The sequence below is a fragment of the Ylistrum balloti genome, unplaced genomic scaffold (genome assembly GCF_031769215.1).
Source record: "Ylistrum balloti isolate Yb309-2 unplaced genomic scaffold, AGI_CSIRO_Ybal_v1 Utg371796, whole genome shotgun sequence".
Classification (NCBI taxonomy): domain Eukaryota; kingdom Metazoa; phylum Mollusca; class Bivalvia; order Pectinida; family Pectinidae; genus Ylistrum; species Ylistrum balloti.
Window position 1 is genome coordinate 46348 of NW_026782896.1, and position 24619 is coordinate 70966.

Consider the following 24619-nt stretch of genomic DNA (forward strand, 5'->3'; position numbering starts at 1 on the left):
GTGGCTCTGGGAGCTATAGTGTTCAGTTTAGTACGTACAGTGTGTGTCACCTGTGGCTCTGGGAGCTATAGTGTTAAGTTGAGTATGTAGAGTATGTGTCACCTGTGGCTCTGATAGCTATAGTGTTTAGTTTAGTTTAGTATGTAGAGTATGTGTCACCTGTGGCTCTGGGAGCTATAGTGTTCAGTTTTGTATGTACAGTGTGTGTCACCTGTGGCTCTGGGAGCTATAGTGTTAAGTAAGTGGTAAACTTTAACGACCTCTGTTTTAATTTGTTGCTGAGTTTGTGGTTAACCTTAACGACCTCTGTTTTAATTTGTTGCTGAGTTAGTGGTAAACTTTAACGACCTCTGTTTTAATTTGTCGCTGAGTTAGTGGTAAACTTTAACGACCTCTGTTTTAATTTGTTGCTGTTCACAGTTACAAATGCAGTAGTTTCAGTTACAACATAGACGCAGTTTATGGCCGACCCTTTGAATGTATAATGAGCTCAAACAACACTATATTTGATGAATAATTAGCTGATAAGCATTGACTTTGAGCTACGGCATTTGAAAAATAAACATGCCTACATCAGAAATGTAACTGGCTGTTTGTACCACACATACTGTACCCTGTTAGCATGTATTTCCTAGAATGTAGTCACAACGTAATGAATGGTCAACACTGAACCATATCATTATAATCCTCTGCACTCATCTTGCCAATGTTAAGGTGTTGGTCATTTGAAATGTCAAGGTTGAAAAGCAGTCATACTCTGAGAATCTACACTCACATGTTTGAGTACCACAACACTTGACACATATTTTACGAATGATGAACTAAGGTTATGATCTGACCTCTGAATGGAAAACAAAGTAAAAGATTACAGCTAGCTGGCAGCAAATTTATTCTTTTAGGTTTTATATTGATGTGATCTGCCATGTAATGTAATTAAATATAAACTGATACATTGCTAGCTAGTCAGGTGACTTCATGTTGAAAATGACAAGAGTGAAGGCTGAATAACGTCATTATTTTAACATATACTAGCATTGTAAACATAATCTGCCTTTCTCCAGAATAGTTCTGTATACCTGTGTAAACATTATAGTCTTAATAACAGTTGTCAAGCATTACAGGCCAATATGGCCTCTGGTTCAAATCAGCATGGCTGACACATATCACTTTGTTATATAGAATTTTTTTTCACATACAGAATATTTTACTTTCAGGTTGTTCAAAATAATGGATCAATATTTTTGCATGTGTATTTTGTCCGTGCTGGAAAATCGCCTAATCCTGCAGACAAGGCCCACTACTCCAGAAGAACAACCGTCTACAAATCAATGAGTATGTTCATCATCAATAAGATATCAAAGTCAAATATATAGTTAGGAGTAGGTACAGAAACCAGAAATACAAACCCATCTGCAGCCAGTCTGTGTTTACACTATATATAGTTAGGAGTCGGTACAGAAACCAGAATTACAAACCCATCTGCAGCCAGTCTGTGTTTACACTATATATAGTTAGGAGGAGTAGGTACAGAAACCAGAATTACAAACCCATCTGCAGCCAGTCTGTGTTTATACTATATATAGTTAGGAGTAGGTACAGAAACCAGAAATACAAACCCATCTGCAGCCAGTCTGTGTTTACACTATATATAGTTAGGAGTAGGTACAGAAACCAGAATTACAAACCCATCTGCAGCCAGTCTGTGTTTACACTATATATAGTTAGGAGTAGGTACAGAAACCAGAATTACAAACCCATCTGCAGCCAGTCTGTGTTTACACTATATATAGTTAGGAGTAGGTACAGAAACCAGAATTACAAACCCATCTGCAGCCAGTTTGTGTTTACACTATATATAGTTAGGAGTTGGTACAGAAACCAGAAATACAAACCCATCTGCAGCCAGTCTGTGTTTACACTATATATAGTTAGGAGTGGGTACAGAAACCAGAATTACAAACCCATCTGCAGCCAGTCTGTGTTTACACTATATATAGTTAGGAGTAGGTACAGAAACCAGAAATACAAACCCATCTGCAGCCAGTCTGTGTTTACACTATATATAGTTAGGAGTAGGTACGGAAACCAGAATTACAAACCCATCTGCAGCCAGTCTGTGTTTACACTATATATAGTAAGGAGTAGGTACAGAAACCAGAATTACAAACCCATCTGCAGCCAGTCTGTGTTTATACTATATATAGTTAGGAGTAGGTACAGAAACCAGAAATACAAACCCATCTGCAGCCAGTCTGTGTTTACACTATATATAGTTAGGAGTAGGTACAGAAACCAGAATTACAAACCCATCTGCAGCCAGTCTGTGTTTATACTATATATAGTTAGGAGTAGGTACAGAAACCAGAAATACAAACCCATCTGCAGCCAGTCTGTGTTTACACTATATATAGTTAGGAGTAGGTACAGAAACCAGAATTACAAACCCATCTGCAGCCAGTCTGTGTTTACACTATATATAGTTAGGAGTAGGTACAGAAACCAGAATTACAAACCCATCTGCAGCCAGTCTGTGTTTACACTATATATAGTTAGGAGTAGGTACAGAAACCAGAATTACAAACCCATCTGCAGCCAGTCTGTGTTTACACTATACATAGTTAGGAGTAGGTACAGAAACCAGAATTACAAACCCATCTGCAGCCAGTCTGTGTTTACACTATACATAGTTAGGAGTAGTCACAGGAACCAGAAATACAAACCCATCTGCAGCCAGTTTGTGTTTACACTATATATAGTTAGGAGTAGGTACAGAAACCAGAATTACAAACCCATCTGCAGCCAGTCTGTGTTTACACTATATATAGTTAGGAGTAGTCACAGGAACCAGAATTACATCAGCACTATTGCATCACATCAAAAGAAAGAATTGTTTCATTTGAATACTGTATAAGATCACTGCTTTCTGTCGAGGGAATTTGAGATCTAAATAAAGCTCTACCATGGTTAAATTCTGTTTCCCTAAGTCTATAATCTACCTGGTGAATTGATGATGTATTTTCTTTATTTTCCAGGATTAAACAAGTTCAAAAAAAGGAAATTCCACAATACAGTAAATCTGCTGACAGGCCAAACTGATGTGCATCCTGACCTCATCCAGGTAGTAACAGACACTTCTAGAAACTATTTTCAGTGACTAGATACTGATGCCTCTGTGATATTTCAGATACATGCTTTAGATATATTCAGAAGAAAAAAAGTTTGTATCATAATGTCCTTGTAAGTTCTTGTCAGTTTGAAAAGCATCTTTTAAAACAAAAATACAAGGTATGAAATAAACACACCGAGCTGTGTTATAAACACATTGTACAGCATCCTCCCCAGACATTAGAACCTCGTACAGCACCGATCTGTGTTATAAACACATTGTACAGCATGCTCCCCAGACGTTAGAACCTCGTACATCACCAAGCTGTGTTATAAACACATTGTACAGCATTCTCCCCAGACATTAGAACCTCGTGCAGCACCAAGCCGGGTTATAAACACATTGTACAGCATTCTCCCAAGACTTTAGAACCTCGTACAGCACCAAGCTGTGTTATAAACACATTGTACAGCATTCTCCCCAGACTTTAGAACCTTGTGCAGCACCAAGCTGTGTTATAAACACATTGTACAGCATTCTCCCCAGACATTAGAACCTTGTACAGCACCAAGTTGTATTATAAACACATTGTACAGCATTCTCCCCAGACTTTAGAACCTCGTGCAGCACCAAGCTGTGTTATAAACACATTGTACAGCATTCTCCCTAGACGTTAGAACCTCGTACAGCACCAAGCTGTGATATAAACACATTGTTCAGCATTGTCCCCAGACATTAGAACCTTGTACATCACCATGCTGTGTTATAAACACATGATATAGCTTCTGTCCTACTGTCAACTCCCATCCTGACAGTCAATCTGCTGGATGACCAGTCCCCCTTGATGCAGGGTTCTATCCAGTGCAATCAAGGACTGTAAGTTATTAATTAATAAGATGTTTGAAACGATAGGATATGATGTTGTGACATTGAAGATTTAATACAGTGATGTCATGATGCTAGAGCTCTGATTTAGGGATGACATGACATGATATTTAATTTAGGGATGTCACGACATGACATTTAATTTAGGGATATTACGACATGACATTTAATTTAGGGATATCACGACATGACATTTAATTTAGGGATATCACGACATGATATTTAATTTAGGGATATCACGACATGACATTTAATTTAGGGATGTCACGACATGATATTTAATTTAGGGATATCACGACATGACATTTAATTTAGAGATATCACGACATGACATTTAATTTAGGGATATCACGACATGATATTTAATTTAGGGATATCACGACATGACATTTAATTTAGGGATATCACGACATGATATTTAATTTAGGGATATCACGACATGACATTTAATTTAGGGATATCACGACATGATATTTAATTTAGGGATATCACGACATGACATTTAATTTAGGGATGTCACGACATGATATTTAATTTAGGGATATCACGACATGACATTTAATTTAGGGATGTCACGACATGATATTTAATTTAGGGATATCACGACATGACATTTAATTTAGGGATGTCACGACATGATATTTAATTTAGGGATATCACAACATGACATTTAATTTAGGGATATCACATCATGATATTTAATTTAGGGATATCACGACATGACATTTAATTTAGGGATATCACGACATGATATTTAATTTAGGGATATCACGACATGATATTTAATTTAGGGATATCACGACATGACATTTAATTTAGGGATGTCACGACATGACATTTAATTTAGGGATGTCATGTCATTACAGGGTTTATTTAAGGTTTTCATGACAATAGTTATTTAATAATTTTGGGCTTCATAACACCAGAGGTCTGATTTAGGGATGTACACATTAAAGGTTTCATTAAGTGATTTCATGATGAACTTTCTGACTATGGGTTTATGATAACATGCTGGTATTGTTTCAACCATTGTTTTGTGAATCTAGTATCGTAAGTTTCCACTGTAAAAACAAAATGGACAAGTCTTAATTTTGATTATTTCAGTTCACATGTTCCAAACTTTAATAAAATCATAGAAGTTATAGTACGTACCTACCGCAATTTTTGGAGAAACTAGCTATCTGGTGTAGAAATCCTTTCTATTGAGTAATTTTGCATGTTATGTTTGTAGAAAAATTCATCATACGAAATCCTGTCGCACTGGCATCCCAACCTGACAATCAATTTGCTAGATGACCACTCTCCCTGGATGCGGGGTTCCATCCCGGCCCCTCTCAATGACTGTAAGTTTACCTGAAGGGTCACAATGATCAATAGCCATCGTGCTTCGTCCGTCGTCATCCTTAGTGCACCATGCATAAACTTTTGACATTTCAAACTTCCCAAGTTCCACCAGTGGGATTAAGCTCAAACTTGCTTGAAGTGATCCGAGATGATCCTGACCAAGTGTTGATATTTTTCAGGTCAGTTTGAAATCCAAGATGGCCACCATCTTGAAAAACATATTTTAACTTTCTTTTCAAGTTTCAATGGTGCCATTGAGCTAAAAATTGGTGTTAAGGAAAAGCAGCCAACAAAGTGTTCTTATTTTTCAACCTTGTCAAAACTTCAGTACGGCAGCCAGGGAGGCCATTTTGTAACATGATTGCACAATCATGGTCTTCCTGTGCAACACCTATTTCAAACTTTCTTTAAGATTCATCAGTTGAATTGAGCTCCAACTTTACTGTCAAATAATAGGTAACACTTGTTACATTTACCTATTCCTCACCAAAACTACCATCTGCATCATGGAAAACAGAAAGATTTCATTCAAAGTAGGAAAAATAACCTTTGTCCCTGCTGAAAGTTTTTGTAGCCAGATGACCGTAAAGACCCATGGACCTCTTGTTAGGTTACCTGAGACAAAGTCTCATGGTGACCTATTCTAATACCCTTCATCCGGTGTCGTGTGTAGTGCATTGTGCATTGTGCATCCATTAACAATTTAAAACTTTTGACTTCTTTTCAAAAAAATTTTGAAGAAACCTTCCCTGGCCTAAAATGAACCAAAATTGTGAATTATACAGTCCCCACTCCCTAGGGGCCAAAAGGGGTCATATTGACTTTAATTTCAAAAATCTTCTTCACAAGACCCAGATATGGTGTAATCAAATGATCTTCAGGAATGGAAGTATCTTAAGGTACTTTAATTACCAAAGTGAGTTTCACATTTCTTCCTTGGGAAGAGTATATTTTTTAGACTTTACTGTAATTTTCTTAGAAAAATTGTATTTTTGAGCATAACATTGATTATTTCCCACTGGAAATAACTTTATAAGAATTATCAGTATAGAATGACAGTTTAGATTGAATGCATGTATTGACACTGTTTATATTCAGTGTCACAATTTCTGTTTCATGACACTTGATAACTATCCTTAAACCGTTATATTCAATATTGCTTATCTCAGGTGACAGTCAATGCCGCTATAATGTGTTTCAAATGATTAGAGATGATGTTATGAAACTTAAGCGTGCGAGAGCTCTGATTTAGGGATGTTTGGTCACTAAATAATTTGATTTAATGTTGTCATGACACTTGATATATGATTTAAGGGCTTCATTACATTAAATGATTGATTTAGGGATATCATGACACTTAATGATTGATTTAGGGATATCATGACACTAAATGTTTGATTTAGGGATATCATGACACTTAATGATTGATTAAGGGATGTCATGACACTAAATGTTTGATTTAGGGATATCATGACACTAAATGTTTGATTTAGGGATATCATGACACTTAATGATTGATTAAGGGATGTCATGACACTAAATGTTTGATTTAGGGATGTCATGACATAAGAGGGTTGATTTAGGGATGTCATGACATAAGAGGGATGTACCTCGCTGTATCGTTGAGTATCATTCAAAATCAGTGTTATATATTTACCTTATAGTATCATAACATCAAGTTCTAAACCTTATCTTATTAGCTCATCAGTCAAAAATTCAAAGGGTTGAAATTCACTGGTAGGAGAGACATACATATGTTACAGAAATTTCCTAATTTTCTTTACAGTTGTAGAATTTGTCCCAGGAACCAATAAATACTTCCCAGTACTTTACTTCAATCAATACTGGAATCTCAACACTGACTACCAACCCATCAACAGCTCTGTCAAGTAAGTTTCATATCATTTCTCATCTGAACTGAATGAGAATGGGAACAAGCTTAACTGAACAAAAATGGGAACACATTGAACTGTACGAGAATGGGAACGCTTACAAAAATTGAATTACAGGTCTTTTTTTTTCATTTCAATTACTTAGTTTGAAATGTTTTGTGTGTATAAGAAGTCACTTTGCCAAATATGACATTTGGAGTATGCAATGAACTTACCTGTAGATACTTTTAAGTTCAGTTAGTAATAGAGTGAGTGTTTCTGTAGCAAACTCCAACCAGCTTCCTTTTAGATTTTGAGAATTTTGACATTCATTTGAAATGTTCTAGAATCTTTTTTAATGCTCCCCTGAAAATGTTCATGGAGCATGTAGTTACCACTTCATTCATCTGTACTTTTGTGTCTGAAGCTTAACTTTGCCCATAGTTAAGCAAAAAATCAAGAGACTTGGTTTATGCATTGGTCATACTAAGACAATGTGCAGTGTACCAAATCCAGTGCCAGCAGCCCCTTAATTACAGGGTTATTATCCTTAGTATAAGTTTGGTTGCCCTCAAAGTAGGATAATTAGCAATGTGTAGTGTACCAAAGTCGAGTCCTGCAACCTGTCAACTGGGTCCAGAGCTTAACTTAGCTTGCATTTAAACTAAGGTAATGAAATTTGGTATGTATATGTCATATTAAGGCAACATACAGTGTACCAAATTCAGGGCCATCAACCCCTTAATTGAAGTTATTGCCCTTCGTTAAAATGTCAAGTCTGGAGCATAACATTGCTTTCATTTAAATTAGGATATTAAAACTTAGTACGAATATTTGTCATACTAAGACAATATGCAGTGCACAAATTCAGGGCCCATAACCCCTTAATGACATAATCATTACCCACTGTTTCCAATACATTTGTTTTCAGATAGCATTCATTATTTTTACTGATATTCTTGATTGGTACTTTGACTCATCAGGGTGCTGAACTTGACCTTGACCTACACACCAATCTCACTCCTGCGTTGGCAGATGTACGCTGCCCAGGGAATGAGGAGTAAATGGTATGCCAATCTAGGGATGGATTTTATAGAGGACAACGATGATGACCAGGATACCATCAAGGTGAGGGCAAAACTGCATCAGTGCTTTATATTCAACATGGCATTGAGGTCAAAACTCATGTTTCAAACATCAAAGAAATCATCCTATTGCGTGTATTTATGGAACATTTTCTTCAGGTTGGTAATGTCAATAGAAAGGATAAGGAATCTATAATCCTATGTACACTAAGGTGACGAAATGGATAACAGATTGTAGACCAAAACAATACTCCAGATTGTACTGTAGTCAATTCATCAAGCTTTGTTTAACCCTGGTCATTGATGTGCGAGAGTCTGTGGCCCCCCCCCCTTGTCCCTATTAAGTACTGACCCACCATGAATTTAATGTAAGCAAAAAGACTAAAAGACAAAATACCAAGGAAAAGAACAAAATGAAAGAACAACAGGTAGTCATCCTTTACATCAAAGGCCTGTCACCTTACATCAATGGCCTGTCACCTTACATCAAAGGCCTGTCACCTCACAACAAAGGCCTGTCACCTTACATCAAAGGCCTGTCACCATACATCAAAGGTCTGTCACCTTACATCAAAGGCCTGTCACCTTACATCAAAGGCCTGTCACCTTACATCAAAGGCCTGTCACCTTACATCAAAGGCCTGTCAGAAACCATTCAGAGGATTTACTGTGGTCAATGGCATTGCAGCAGCCATGAAACCTCATAAGATCCTCCGAAATATCCTAGTCCACCATAAGGATAATACACCCAAAGAAAATGTCGCAGAATGCGCATACATAATAGGATGCAAGAACTGCGATACATCTTACTTCGGAGAAATAGGCAGGAGATTAAGGGTCCGACTCTTTGAACATCAAAAAGATGCGGAGTCCCAAGAAGGTAAAAACACAGAGATCTAGATCAAAGCAAAAACATTCACAGTCCACGATCAATAAATCTGCACTTACAGATCATTCCACACAGCAAAATGACATCATTGACTTGGAAAATTCCTAAATAGTTAACAGGGAAAACAACCTTTACAGACAATTGGTTGAGGAAGTCATCTGGATACGCCACAGCGGGCCAGTACTTAATAGGGATGAGGAGGGCTGCAGACTTTCCCACATCTGTGACCAAGTGTTCAACAAAGTGTAGCTGAATAGACTACAGTACATCGTTACCATCTGGTGTATTGTTTTAGTCTATAATCTGTTTACCATCTCGTCACACTATTTTCGACCTTAGTGTACATTTGTCTGTTGAAGGTGACTGTGTAGTCAACCAAATGTCACATTCTAATCTTTTACTGGTTGTATTATAAGAAATTCTATTCTATAACATGTCACCTTATTTAGAATTACCTTAAATTTGCGGGTATAGTGCGCACTCTGGTAAAGTGCGCAGGTACTTTTTTGGCATCAGATTAAAAAAAAAAAAAAGAGGTAATCCAATATGGCAGACGCAGACCTCGGGAATGATAACCCCAAGAATGGCATGTTCCTGCGTATAATGCGCACCCCCTTTTTGACACAACAGTTTTAGCTTGAAAAAGTGAGCACTATACGCAGAAATTTATGGTAATCATACATAGTACTGACCTTTGTGTCTATTTCAGACGGCTTTCCTGGAGACAAACCCATACCTGTTAGCACTCACCATTGTCATTTCTATAGTACATAGTGTATTTGAATTCCTTGCCTTTAAAAATGGTAAGTTGACTCTACCTCAACAAATCTGTATAGCAGTTTATGTGTGATTTCTGTCACAGCATATTGCAATTTCATGTTTTGATAAATTCTTGATAAACTTTTATTTGCAAACTGGTACTAATACAAAATAATACATCTCCTGAAATATGAAGGGAAAAGATGACTAATCTGAGTGCCAAGACTGTAAATATTTTGTAACGCATAATCTTGTCAATTAAGGAAAGCAAAATATTATAGAAAAATCAGACTTTCTGGCGTATAGAAGTTATGCATATTAAAAAACTTTTTATTCCATTTACAACAAGTGTGAAACAAGTTAAATCATTTTCAATGATTACAGAGTATGGAGAACTGTGGTTATGATTTGTAATAAAACATATATATTCCTACCTATACACAAGTTTGGGAAAATACATAAGAATTCTAAATATTGCTTATTACTTAAGGCAGTAATTATGCATTGGTTTTTAATTATTGTTATGTAAAATGACATGATAAATTAGCCATGTTTTCTGTCATTCAAATCTGATAGTTATCTAGTTCGTTGCACTGAAAGTCATAATTAATCAGTTATAATGGTCGAGTGGAAGCCGAGAAATTTTTCGTTATGAATTGTGAAAATAAAAAGTTGGTCAGGTTGAGTAATACTGCTAAGATATTTCCACTCTGATAACCTTATCTATTGACATATTGTTCTACATGGCTACAAATCTGTCCAGAACAGGTCTATCAGTGGACTTGTCTGTGGTGACTACATGGCTACAAATCTGTCCAGAACAGGTCTATCAGTGGACTTGTCTGTGGTTACTACATGGCTACAAATCTGTCCAGAACAGGTCTATCAGTTGACTTGTCTGTGGTTACTACATGGCTACAAATCTGTCCAGAACAGGTCTATCAGTGGACTTGTCTGTGGTGACTACATGGCTACAAATCTGTCTAGAACAGGTCTATCAGTTGACTTGTCTGTGGTGACTATATGTTATTGGGAGATATGGACTCACTGTCTAATAGATATTGAAGTGCATTTTGAAAATTACACTGAGATTTTTAGCAAACATAAACACATTGAAATAGTCCTATATATTCTTTGAAGTTACTTTTAATGTTTGGAAGATGTTTCTCTTGAACTTTGTTTTTCTTATTCAGATATCCAGTTTTGGCTACAAAGTCCCAGAGGGTCTCTCTGTGCAGTGGACTCTGTTTTCTCCAGAACAGGTCTATCAGTTGGTTGTCGGTATGTGACTCGACATGGCTACAAATCTGTAGGTCTATCAGTGGAGTTGGACTACATGGCTACAAATCTGTCTAGAAAATACACAAGGTTGTCTATCAGTTGACTTTCTGTGGTGATATATACATATTGGGAGAGACAGGTAACACTCACTGTCAATTAGATATTGAAGTGCATTTTGAAAATTACACTGAGATTTTTAGCAAACATAAACACATTGAAATAGTCCAATATATTCTTTGAAGTTACTTTTAATGTTTGGAAGATGTTTCTCTTGAACTTTGTTTTTCTTATTCAGATATCCAGTTTTGGAAGAACCGAAAGTCCCTGGAGGGTCTCTCTGTGCGCTCTGTTTTCTTCAACGTGTTCCAGTCACTGATTGTTGTACTCTATGTCCTCGACAATGAGACAAACTTTATGGTGCAACTCAGTGTTATAGTTGGACTAGGTATCGAGATCTGGAAAATACACAAGGTTGTCAATGTGAAGGTAAAAATGCTTTCAGAGTGACTCCTAAGATGATGATACATATAACTTAACTAGACAGGTAACACGCAACTGCAATTTGGTCACCCACATTACTGTTAAAAGTTACTATTGGTCACCCACATTACTGTTAAAAGTTACTATTGGTCACCCACATTACTGTTGTAGGTTACTGTTGGTCACCCACATTACTGTTGTAGGTTACTGTTGGTCACCCACATTACTGTTGAAGGTTACTGTTGGTCACCCACATTACTGTTGTAGGTTACTGTTGGTCACCCACATTACTGTTGAAGGATACTGTTGGTCACCCACAGTACTGTTGTAGGCTACTGTTGGTCACCCACAGTACTGTTGTAGGTTACTGTTGGTCATCCACAGTATTGTTGTAGGTTACTTTGGGTCACCCACAGCACTGTTGTAGGTTACTTTGGGTCACCCACAGTACTGTTGTAGGTTACTTTGGGTCACCCACAGCACTGTTGTAGGTTACTTTGGGTCACCCACAGTAATGTTGTGGGTTACTTTGTGTCACCCACATTACTGTTGAAGGTTACTGTTGGTCACCCACAGTACTGTTGTAGGTTACTGTTGGTCACCCAGAGTACTGTTGTAGGTTACTGTTGGTCACCCACAGTACTGTTGTAGGTTACTGTTGGTCACCCACAATTCTGTTGGTCACCCACAGTACTGTTGAAGGTTACTGTTGGTCACCCACAGTACTGTTGAAGGTTACTGTTGGTCACCCAGAGTACTGTTGTAGGTTACTGTTGGTCACCCACAGTACTGTTGTAGGTTACTGTTGGTCACCCACAGTACTGTTGTAGGTTACTGTTGGTTTGTTGGTCACCCACAGTACTGTTGAAGGTTACTGTTGGTCACCCAGAGTACTGTTGTAGGTTACTGTTGGTCACCCAGAGTACTGTTGTAGGTTACTGTTGGTCACCCACAGTACTTTTGTAGGTTACTGTTGGTCACCCACAGTACTGTTGTAGGTTACTGTTGGTCACCCACAGTACTGTTGATGGTTACTGTTGGTCACCCACAGTACTGTTGTAGGTTACTGTTGGTCACCCACAGTACTGTTGAAGGTTACTGTTGGTCACCCACAGTACTGTTGTAGGTTACTGTTGGTCACCCACATTACTGTTGTAGGTTACTGTTGGTCACCCACATTACTGTTGAAGGATACTGTTGGTCACCCACAGTACTGTTGTAGGCTACTGTTGGTCACCCACAGTACTGTTGTAGGTTACTGTTGGTCATCCACAGTATTGTTGTAGGTTACTTTGGGTCACCCACAGCACTGTTGTAGGTTACTTTGGGTCACCCACAGTACTGTTGAAGGTTACTGTTGGTCACCCACATTACTGTTGTAGGTTACTTTTGGTCACTCACATTACTGTTGTAGGTTACTGTTGGTCACCCACATTACTGTTGAAGGATACTGTTGGTCACCCACAGTACTGTTGTAGGCTACTGTTGGTCACCCACAGTACTGTTGTAGGTTACTGTTGGTCACTCACATTACTGTTGGAGGTTACTGTTGGTCACCCACAGTACTGTTGTAGGTTTCTGTTGGTCACTCACAATACTGTTGTAGGTTACTGTTGGTCACTCACAGTACTGTTGTATGTTACTGTTGGTCACCCACAGTACTGTTATAGGTTACTGTTGGTCACCCACAGTACTGTTGGTCACCCATATTACTGTTGTAGGTTACTGTTGGTCACCCACAGTACTGTTGAACGTTACTGTTGGTCACCCACAGTACTGTTGAAGGTTACTTTTAGTCACTCTCATGTACTTTTGAAGGCCACTACATCTGTCTTTGTTGTCTTTTTTTGTTGCAACCTTGTAGGAAAACATTTTGTGCCATGACATTGGGTTATGAAGCCTTACTTTAGCATGAAAAATATACATACATTACATATATATGGCTTTGACCTAGATTTAGACATGAACAGAAAAATGATGTTGTAGTATGTGGCATTGACCAGATAAAAAGAAATGATAGACCTTTCTGTATTCAAGAACACATTTGTTGATTTTGTTATTTTGAGTTCTATAAAAAAGCTTGCAAACAGGTTATATTTGACCAATATGTTAATCGCATGGATGAAAAACTGGGTATCTTTGAATCAAAGTCGTTAAACTCGCCAATTTAATATGAAAAACTGAATATACACATAATTCAATGTTTGATACAATGCTGAAGAATTTTGATGTTTTAGCCAGTAGTTTGAGGAATAAAACTGGAGTGTGCTACAAATAAACTGGTTTTCAAATAGCTTTTACACAGCTGTATTGTTATCTTTTCCAGGTGGACAGAGAAAACCTTATCATGGGAGTTATACCACGTCTTTCATTTGATGATAAATCAACTTATACAGAATCTCAAACAAAGAAATATGACACGGTGAGTTCGTGTAATCTACTTATATTATTCATCTTTTCTTCTGAATCGTGATTTCTCATTGGACGAACATGAAAAATAGTTGTAATGTTTATTACGTGGAATCTGGCTCCTTTGTCTTATGTGGACAGAACTTAACCAGAGGGTCAGACTTTGCTGAGTGCTAAACTTTGAAATCTTTAGAGGGTTAAGATACCACTGTCTACATCAAATAGAAGTGATTGATTCCTCATGAAGCTGTTGTTGTCAACTGGTCATTGCACTGTCATTTATATGTGTCAGACTGGATGACTTCATCCAAAAGGGAAGAGCATAGTTATCTTTCCTTATTGAAAACAAAAGTGTGGCAGAAAAAGCATTCCCACATAATCACCTAAGGAATGAAATGATTCGGTTTGAAATTCTTCCAATAAGTGTTCAGATGACTGTGATCAAACTGTGGGATTTTTAAATTACTCTTTGTTCATGGTCTGTTGTCCTGCTTCAAACAACCCTTGTTATCATTATTTCTGTAGAAGATCACTATTTCTGTAGAAGTACGAAAGGGATATTTCTCAAACTTCATCTGTGGTTTCCCCTTTTACAGTGCCCATGCAATTTTTTAATCTGTTCAGGGAATCAAAATAGCAGACAGGCGGCCTTCAGGGATTTTGAGTGTTGAAGTTTGTTATCGCTTTAGAACTATTGGAAAGATATTTTTCACAAATAATGTGTATTTTCCCCCATGGTCTGTAGTTGTGCCCATTTAATTTTGAAATTGATCATTGAATCAAAATGGCCAACAGCTGCAGGTAGCCATTTTGGATGTTGACAGTTGAAGCCTATTATAGCTATTTCCTACAAAATACTCCAGTGTATATTCCCCATGGTCTCTTGTATTTTTGAGACTGATTATTGAAATGGAATGGCCAACAAGGAGCCATTTTCGATTTTTACAAAGTTTGTTATCACTCTGTCTTGAGAAGTACTAGGAAGATATTTCTGGAACTTGTTTTGCAGGTTTCCCTTGATTCCAAGTTGTGCCAATTTATTTCAATTTTGTGTCTGCTCAAGAAAGAAAAATCACTGACTGGAAACCATCTTGGGTTTTGACGTTTGAAGTTTGTTTTCAATTTCTCAGCAAGTTGTTATTAGATCTCTCTTAGGTCTCAAATGTAGGATTTCCTTGTTTTCAAATTATTAAGAGAGAAAGGCAAAAGAAAGGAAAAGTAGAAAAATGGTTATTTCTACCAAGAAAGGTCATTCAGTGGTGAGTGCTAGGATACCTCCCTTGTTTGGAAAAAACCAATTGTGTTTGAATGATTTACATGATCTGTGCCAAGTTCCCTATAGGATGTTACTGTTTTTCTCTTTCAGATGGCTTTTAAATACTTGTCCTGGGTTCTCTTTCCACTATTGGGTTGCTACGCAGTGTACAGTCTATTCTACCAAGAACACAAGGGCTGGTACTCCTGGATACTTTCCATGATGTATGGATTCCTTCTCACATTTGGTAAGTCTGTAGATAAAAGGGATCTTTCCATAGCATAATGGTTGTACAAAGACACCTCTACCTGAGGAGCAGGTTCTTGGCTGTGCTTCACTTAACTTAAGCACAGAGAAATTTCTACGGAAGGGGGAAATTCTTGACTGTCTCACCCAAGGTTTTCCTGAGCCTAAGGGTAGGAAAGTCTACACCTTGTTTCTTGACTATCTTACCCAAGGCTTTCCTGAGCCTAAGGGTAAGAAATTCTACACCTTGTTTCTTGACTGTCTTACCCAAGGCTTTCCTGAGCCTAAGGGTAGGAAAGTCTACACCTTGTTTCTTGACTGTCTTACCCAAGGCTTTCCTGAGCCTAAGGGTAGGAAAGTCTACACCTTGTTTCTTGACTGTCTTGCCCAAGGCTTTGAAGTAATTGTCTATCTGTGCATTGATCAATTGGTTATCACCTTGAAGGTTAACCATTTCCTTTGGCTGTTTAGCAGCAATAACTACTCTGAATGTTAAAGCTGACAATGCAAGTATAAAAAAAAATCAATTTTGAGATATAACTTAAAAGTTTTCTTTTCGTAATACTTGGAATATGACCGCTGTGATAAGGACATCTTCCAGTCAACATATCTAACAAAGTGGTCGACCCTTGCTTGGAAACAAGTATGGGCATCCCTGGGTATGAAAGGGTAAAACCAGTTATCATTTCAACATTGACTGCCCAAAGTGAAACTCACTTGATATATGATGATAACCTATATCATGATAACACATACGCTAGACCCAAAAGGAGTTGCATTCACCTGAGAACCTTGAAGTTACATGAAGATGATCAGTACTTCTCAGCTATCCATAAATATATTTTATAAAGTATAATAAAACTGAAAAGCAAGCAAACTCCCTATAGTCTATCACATATATCCTGAAACACTTGCATGTGTACTAAACACTAGACACGACCAATTTTACTCAGTTACCAAAGCACTTGGAAAATGCTATGTTACATATGAGTATTTGTTTTGTTTTCTCAATCTAGACTGTTTAAATAATTGGCTAGTAAAACACGTGCAAAGTGGTGACCTCAGAAGTGGGTCTCAGAAGCATTCTAACAAATATTTTTTATCTCACCATGGAAATTCTTGCATTGTCATATTACATGTATGTGATAAAGTTGTTCATATGCATCTAGTGAAAATTGATTTATGAGCATGCAGTGTCCATAGTGGACTTTTATTTAAAACATTACATATCTATGTTTGTCTGTTATGAAAGATGAATGGAACAGATGGTTCTGAAACAAAACAAAACAATATTTTAAATTCTTCAAAACTGATTTTAACAGGTTTTATCATGATGACTCCGCAACTGTTTATCAACTATAAACTCAAGTCTGTTGCTCATCTTCCATGGAGGATGATGACCTACAAAGCACTCAACACTTTCATAGATGATATATTTGCATTTGTGATCAAAATGCCTACACTATATCGTATAGGCTGCTTCAGAGATGGTAAGCATATTTTAGTCATTATTTCTCTTGTATACAATCTCTATTTCTTCACATTGTTTGGATACATTCTTCAAAATTAGGTTTTTCGTCACTTGTAAATATTGGAAATAATCAGTAGCTAATTAGTTTATCACTTGAAAACCAAAGAAGCCTATTAGGCTAACATAGTTAAACTTTTTATTCATTTCCTGTTTTGTATATTTTACCTGGCAGTCAGCACTAGATTACCTGTTGATATTATTATATATTTTACCTGGCAGTCAGCACTAGATTACCTGTTGATATTATTATATATTTTACCTGGCAGTCACCACTAGATTACCTGTTGATATTATTATATATTTTACCTGGCAGTCAGCACTAGATTACCTGTTGATATTATTATATATTTTACCTGGCAGTCAGCACTAGATTACCTGTTGATATTATTATATATTTTACCTGGCAGTCAGCACTAGATTACCTGTTGATATTATTATATATTTTACCTGGCAGTCACCACTAGATTACCTGTTGATATTATTATATATTTTACCTGGCAGTCAGCACTAGATTACCTGTTGATATTATTATATATTTTACCTGGCAGTCAGCACTAGATTACCTGTTGATATTATTATATATTTTACCTGGCAGTCAGCACTAGATTACCTGTTGATATTATTATATATTTTACCGCACTAGATTACCTGTTGATATTATTACCTGTTGATATTATTATATATTTTACCTGGCAGTCACCACTAGATTACCTGTTGATATTATTATATATTTTACCTGGTACCTGTTGATATTATTATATATTACCTGTTATATATTTTACCTGGCAGTCAGCACTAGATTACCTGTTGATATTATTATATATTTTACCTGGCAGTCAGCACTAGATTACCTGTTGATATTATTATATATTTTACCTGGCAGTCACCACTAGATTACCTGTTGATATTATTATATATTTTACCTGGCAGTCACCACTAGATTACCTGTTGATATTATTATATATTTTACCTGGCAGTCACCACTAGATTACCTGTTGATATTATTATATATTTTACCTGGCAGTCACCACTAGATTACCTGTTGATATTATTATATATTTTACCTGGCAGTCACCACTAGATTACCTGTTGATATTATTATATATTTTACCTGGCAGTCACCACTAGATTACCTGTTGATATTATTATATATTTTACCTGGCAGTCACCACTAGATTATTATTATATATTTTACCTGGCAGTCACCACTAGATTACCTGTTGATATTATTATATATTTTACCTGGCAGTCACCACTACCTGTTGATTACCTGTTGACCTGTTGATATTATTATATATTTTACCTGGCAGTCAGCACTAGATTACCTGTTGATATTATTATATATTTTATTACCTGTTGATATTATTATATATTTTACCTGGCAGTCAGCACTAGATTACCTGTTGATATTATTATATATTTTACCTGGCAGTCAGCACTAGATTACCTGTTGATATTATTATATATTTTACCTGGCAGTCAGCACTAGATTACCTGTTGATATTATTAATGTTTTACCTGGCAGTCAGCACTAGATTACCTGTTGATATTATTATATATTTTACCTGGCAGTCACCACTAGATTACCTGTTGATATTATTATATATTTTACCTGGCAGTCACCACTAGATTACCTGTTGATATTATTATATATTTTACCTGGCAGTCACCACTAGATTACCTGTTGATATTATTAATGTTTTACCTGGCAGTCAGCACTAGATTACCTGTTGATATTATTATATATTTTACCTGGCAGTCAGCACTAGATTACCTGTTGATATTATTATATATTTTACCTCACCACTAGATTACCTGTTGATATTATTATATATTTTACCTGGCAGTCAGCACTACCTGTTGATATTATTATATATTTTACCTGTTGATATTATTATTATATATTTTACCTGATTACCTGTTGATATTATTATATATTTTAGCAGTCAGCACTAGATTACCTGTTGATATTATTATATATTTTACCTGCCAGCCACCACTAGATTACCTGTTGATATTATTATTATACTTTACAAATGAACATGGATGGGGGATCTTGATAACTATGTCCCTGTTGATGCCTGGTACTGTGTGTTAAACCGTTACAAGTTATTGCTTTTTGTTGTGGCAATTGTTTACTCACTATCACACCATGCTGGTTTGATTTACTTGGTGATGGGTGTACCATAGGAAACAATTAAATAAATGTCCAAATATGGAGATAACTAATTAGCACTGTTATATACATACATACATACATGATTTGGAAGAATATCACTTCTTCTTAACCATGTAATCAGTCTCTGGAGAAGGTTTCAAATGAACATTTTTTATCATTTCAGATATTGTATTTTTTATTTTCCTGTACCAACGCTATATATACAGAATTGATCCGAAGCGTGTCAATGAATATGGAACAAGTCAAGAAATGTTCGATCAAAATGGGACTGCAATAACAAATGATCAAAATTCTGTTCCTAATGAGAAAGTTTGCCAATCAGAGACTGCCATTGGCCAGACAGAGGAGGAGGAAGAACATATAGCTGAACCTAAGTCAGAGCAGGAGAAGAAAAATGATTGATTTTAGCTATATACTCAGAAAGAAATCCAAAGTTCAAAATTAAAAAAAATATATACATGTATACAATCTCTACAAATATGTGATCTTGGAGTTTTAAGATAGTGTTGTATGTAGAAATGCCAAAGTTTTAAGATTTTAAGAATTTTTCTTTTTTGCCCTGGTTTCAGTTTCACTGGCTAAAAAGAGCCATGTGAGCTCATAATGTGGTGTGGCATTCAGCGTCTATAACCTTCCCATTCCATGTAGGATGGTTTCTTTGGATAAAGTCTGACAAAAAGGTCACAGGTCATTGTTAAATTTGTTAAAAGATTTAACAAAGAATTAACCTAGATTTAAGGTCATATGGAGTTCCACAGAAAGCAAGAACTCGAACAAGCTGATCGAAATACCAAGAATCATGGAAGTATATCTAGAAGCTAGATAGCAAACTATAGATAGAGAAATATCTGACTTACTCAGATACTTTATTGTCAAAAGAGAACTGTCTGACTTACTCAGATACCTTCAATACTGAACTGTCTGATTTACTCAGATACCTTCAATATTGAACTGTCTGATTTACTGAGATACCTTCAATATTGAACTGTTTGGCTTACTGAGATACCTTCAATATTGAACTGTTTGGCTTACTCAGGTACTTAATTGTTAATAGTGGCCTGTCTTACTCTGATATGTAATTTTTAGTTTACCAGCTCAAAATGCTGGAAGAGCTGCTAAAAATATATTTAAGATCACAGAGGTCAAATTTATTACAACACTACTTTCATAACTTGATATACTTAATGTTATAGAAATATGTTTAGTCTTGCTGTTTAGTACTACAGGGCCTATAATCCCCTGCCCATTGAAGGATATTCAAATTCCGCAAAGTAAAGTTTGTTCTTGAGAAGTACACAAACTCTCTCAAATCTCCTTTGTAGGTTCCCCTTTGTCACTAGTTGTGCCCGTTTGACTTTAGGTCTGGTCAGAAAAATAAAATTGCCAACAGGTTGCCATTTTGGATTCTGTGTAATAAAGTTTGTTATCACTATTTCTTGAAAAGTACTCGATGGATCTCTCTAAGAAAAACAAAATGGCCGACAGATGGTCATCTTGGATTTAGACTTTGAAAGTTGTTATTGTTATTTCTTGAAAAATACTGCATAGATCTTTCTCAAATTTCATGTGTAGGTTCCCCTTGATCCCTTCTTGTGCCTGTTTGATTTTGGAACTAATCTGAAAAAAAATTGCTTTCAGCTGAACATCATTGGATTTGGTAGTTAAAGATTATTATTGCTATTTCTGCAAAGGATTAATGTTCAAATTTCTTGAAAGAGAAAAGAAGGGAAAAGATCCAACATTTGAAGACTAAATAAAGATCCAAACAATTTTGGACAGCAAGATTGTGCTGGGATCTCTTATTGTTTTATCTAGAAATATCAGCCATTTTTGGTAGGATGTCTCCAGTAACATTGACTTGGTCTTCCGACTTGGTGAAGGGTCAGGATGACCAATAGACATCATGTTTTATCCACTGTTGTGGGGTTTTGTTGTTTTTATCCTAAGAATATCCAAACCAAGTGTTGTCACTTTTCTGGAATGATCCTTAGAATGTCCCAACCAAGTGTTACGACTTTCCTGGAATGATCCTTAGAATACCCCAACCAAGTGTTGTCACTTTTCTGGAATGATCCTTAGAATGTCCTGACCAAGTGTTGTCACTTTTCTGGAATGATCCTTAGAATGTCCCAACCAAGTGTTGTCACTTTTCTGGAATGATCCTTAGAATGTCCTGACCAAGTGTTGTCACTTTTCTGGAATGATCCTTAGAATGTCCCAACCAAGTGTTGTCACTTTTCTGGAATGATCCTTAGAATGTCCCAACCAAGTGTTGTCACTTTTCTGGAATGATCCTTAGAATGTCCTGACCAAGTGTTGTCACTTTTCTGGAATGATCCTTAGAATGTCCCAACCAAGTGTTGTCACTTTTCTGGAATGATCCTTAGGATGTCCTGACCAAGTGTTGTCACTTTTCTGGAATGATCCTTAGAATGTCCTGACCAAGTGTTGTCACTTTTCTGGAATGATCCTTAGAATGCCCCAACCAAGTGTTGTCACTTTTCTGGAATGATCCTTAGAATGTCCCAACCAAGTGTTGTTTCTTTCTTGGAATGATCCTTAGAATATCCTGACCAAGTGTTGTTTCTTTCTTGGAATGATCCTTAGAATGTCCCAACCAAGTGTTTGTTTGATTCTTGCACTGGTCTAGCAGCACCACTGAGCTGAATCCTGGTGGAATTGTTTGTCAACTGTAGACCACCATTTTAAGATAGCACCATCACCTTTACTTGAGAATTAGGTACATCTCAAACTTTTGAAGTTGTACTGTAAGCCATTTCTTGCTTGAAGTGTCTAATGCATCAATTCAACAAACCTATTTATTGAAAGTTATGTATGGCTGACACGGCAGTATTTTTTAGACATGATTAAGCAATCATCTGTTTTTTTGGAAAATGAAATATATTTTTGATAAATCGCTGGAGATGGTAGTACATAGTACATGGAATGTTTGAGTCAAGTGACCATTAAGGCCTGTGTGCCTCTAGTTTTCAGTGCAATATTATATGTGCTTTAATTTTTCAATGATCAAATTCATTAAAACATTTGTTTACAGTAGTGAGAGTGTTTGGGAAGCGGTATATACAGGTGATGAATTCCTGAAACTTTTTCAACTCTGAGTTCGATTCTGATCAAACATGTTTTATTTTCTATTGCTTAATTATTCAAGAATATTTCATGTTGTGTATTGTTAAAAACTTTTTTAAAAAAATGGTTACTCTACGATATTACTGTGCAGTATGTCAAGATAGATTCTAGTTCAAGTTAGTATACTTGCCTTAAAGTATAAGGTTAGATAATTTTGTATGTAATATGTAGGAAAACTTGGTGCTAGATGCTACTTTGCTGTTGGGTGAAATTTGATGTGCAGTGATACAAATGTACTCTGTTACCTCCAAATTTGACATGTACTTTATAACAATTTTATTTTATCACATGTACATTAAGTCATTTTGTGTCAAAACAATATCTTATTTCAGTCCTAGTTTTGCCATTGAAGAGCAGGCACTAAGATATACATGCATAAAATATATATTATTCTTCCTCGTTAAAAATTCTTGTTCATCAGGAATTGCAGGATATTGTCCAACTTTGATCTGAAGCATACGTGGATGAAGAGAAATCAGTTTTATATGAACCGTTGGTCTCAGCCCCATGGGGGCCAGAGGACAGGGCAAAATAGGGAAAATCTATTACTTTCTTTGAAATTTATCTTATTCTTTTAGAATTGCAGGATATTGTCCAGATTTGGTCAGAAGCATGCTTTGGTTTGGAGCATTTTTTGATGAAGAGAAATCAGTTATGCGTATTTTTAAGTTTCCGCCCTTTGGGATTGGAGGGACAAGGTCCAATAGGACTAATATCCTTCTTTTGTAGGAATACCTCGATGATGTTCTAATTTGGCCTGAAGCATGCTTAGGTGAAGAAGAATCAATTTTGTATAAAGAGTGGATCTCAGCTCAGTAGGGTGGTAGGGATAGGTCTAAGTATGGGAAATGGGACAAATTCTTCAAACGCAATCTTCCTTGTAGGAATTTCTGGATTCTCTCCCAATTTGGTTTCAGACATGATTGAATGAAAGGGATCAATTATGTTTGAATGGGTTCCGGCCTGATGGTGCAGGGCAAGATAATGGAAATAAAGCAAAGTCTTTCAAATCCTTCAATGTTGGAACTGAAGACATCCTTGGTAAAGAGAAATAGTTTTTTTTCAAACAGTACATCTAACACCATTTTGGAATTAGATACATGTGTTTTAAATATTTTTTTCTTTGTTAAAATAAATAAATTTCAGGAAACTAAACCAGGTGAATGATACAGGCCTTATGTGCCCCTTGTTAATTTTTATAAGTTGATTCTCCTTGGTCCCTTGTTGTGCCCTAATGATTTTACTGGTGGCCATCATGGATTTGACTGTTGAAAGTTATTCAGATTTCATAAAACAAAGAGCAAAACCAAAGAAAAGAGAAAAGAACTTTTTAAGACCAAATAAAGATCAAACAATATTGGGAGCAAAGATGCTTTAAGGATCTCATTTCATTTTTGACAATCAAATTTCAAAAAGCTAATCACCATTAAAATGAACATTGCTGTATACCTCTGTAATAGAAACACTGATGAAAATGTTTCTCTACGTTAATTTACAGGAAGGAGTCTAGTGAAGGGAATATTGTGTATGTATCGTAGATGTGTTATGCATTGTGTTATATAAACAGAATTATTACAATGATTCAATGTGCTTTTGTTATTTTTATTGGTCTTAAGGCAGACAAGAGAAGAATTTGGAGGATTTTATATCTCCCCATCGTTATGCATTACTGTGCATACACCTATAAAGATGGATATAAACATTTTGGGGGAGAATCTGTTTCAGTACAAGTAATCCACTGTAGACTTGTGTATAAATGAGCAATAGCATCAACAGAAATGTCAGACCTCTGCACATTACAATACCTGACTTTTTAAAGCATCATGTCATTTTGCCTGTCCGATTACCGTTTTGTGTCTAATTGGTGCTTAAAAGAAAGACAACAAAAAAAAATTCAAAACTGCTAATTTTTGTTAGTTTTGATCGATCGAGAAGTGAAGAAATTAGTAGTTTTATTGAGATGTACTTTTCTCTTACCTTGAACAGGTATATACACGCTTTTTTCCTAGGGCTGAAACAGACGTGACCCCCGTTTGTTTGACTTTTATAAAGTCACACACATACACTAGTTCCTTTGCTACTGAAAACTAGTGTTTTGCTTGAAACTGAAAGTCCTGTGTTATCAGGAAGATTGAAACTCCTCTTAGTCAAC

General features: G+C 36.3%; 1 protein-coding gene across 1 annotated transcript in view; it reads left to right on the top strand.

Annotated features, from left to right (window-relative positions):
* Positions 1–24048, top strand: part of LOC132563610 (putative lipid scramblase CLPTM1) — a 29526-nt gene extending 5478 nt beyond the window's left edge. Inside the window, exons 4-14 of the mRNA XM_060228351.1 lie at positions 1215–1332; positions 3033–3118; positions 5223–5334; positions 7122–7224; positions 8190–8334; positions 9890–9983; positions 11516–11706; positions 14027–14122; positions 15476–15611; positions 16933–17100; positions 19484–24048. Coding sequence (XP_060084334.1) covers positions 1215–1332; positions 3033–3118; positions 5223–5334; positions 7122–7224; positions 8190–8334; positions 9890–9983; positions 11516–11706; positions 14027–14122; positions 15476–15611; positions 16933–17100; positions 19484–19722 — 1488 coding nt within the window. The 3' untranslated portion in view covers positions 19723–24048. The remainder of the gene's footprint in view (positions 1–1214; positions 1333–3032; positions 3119–5222; positions 5335–7121; positions 7225–8189; positions 8335–9889; positions 9984–11515; positions 11707–14026; positions 14123–15475; positions 15612–16932; positions 17101–19483) is intronic.
* The last annotated feature ends 571 nt before the right edge of the window (positions 24049–24619 follow it).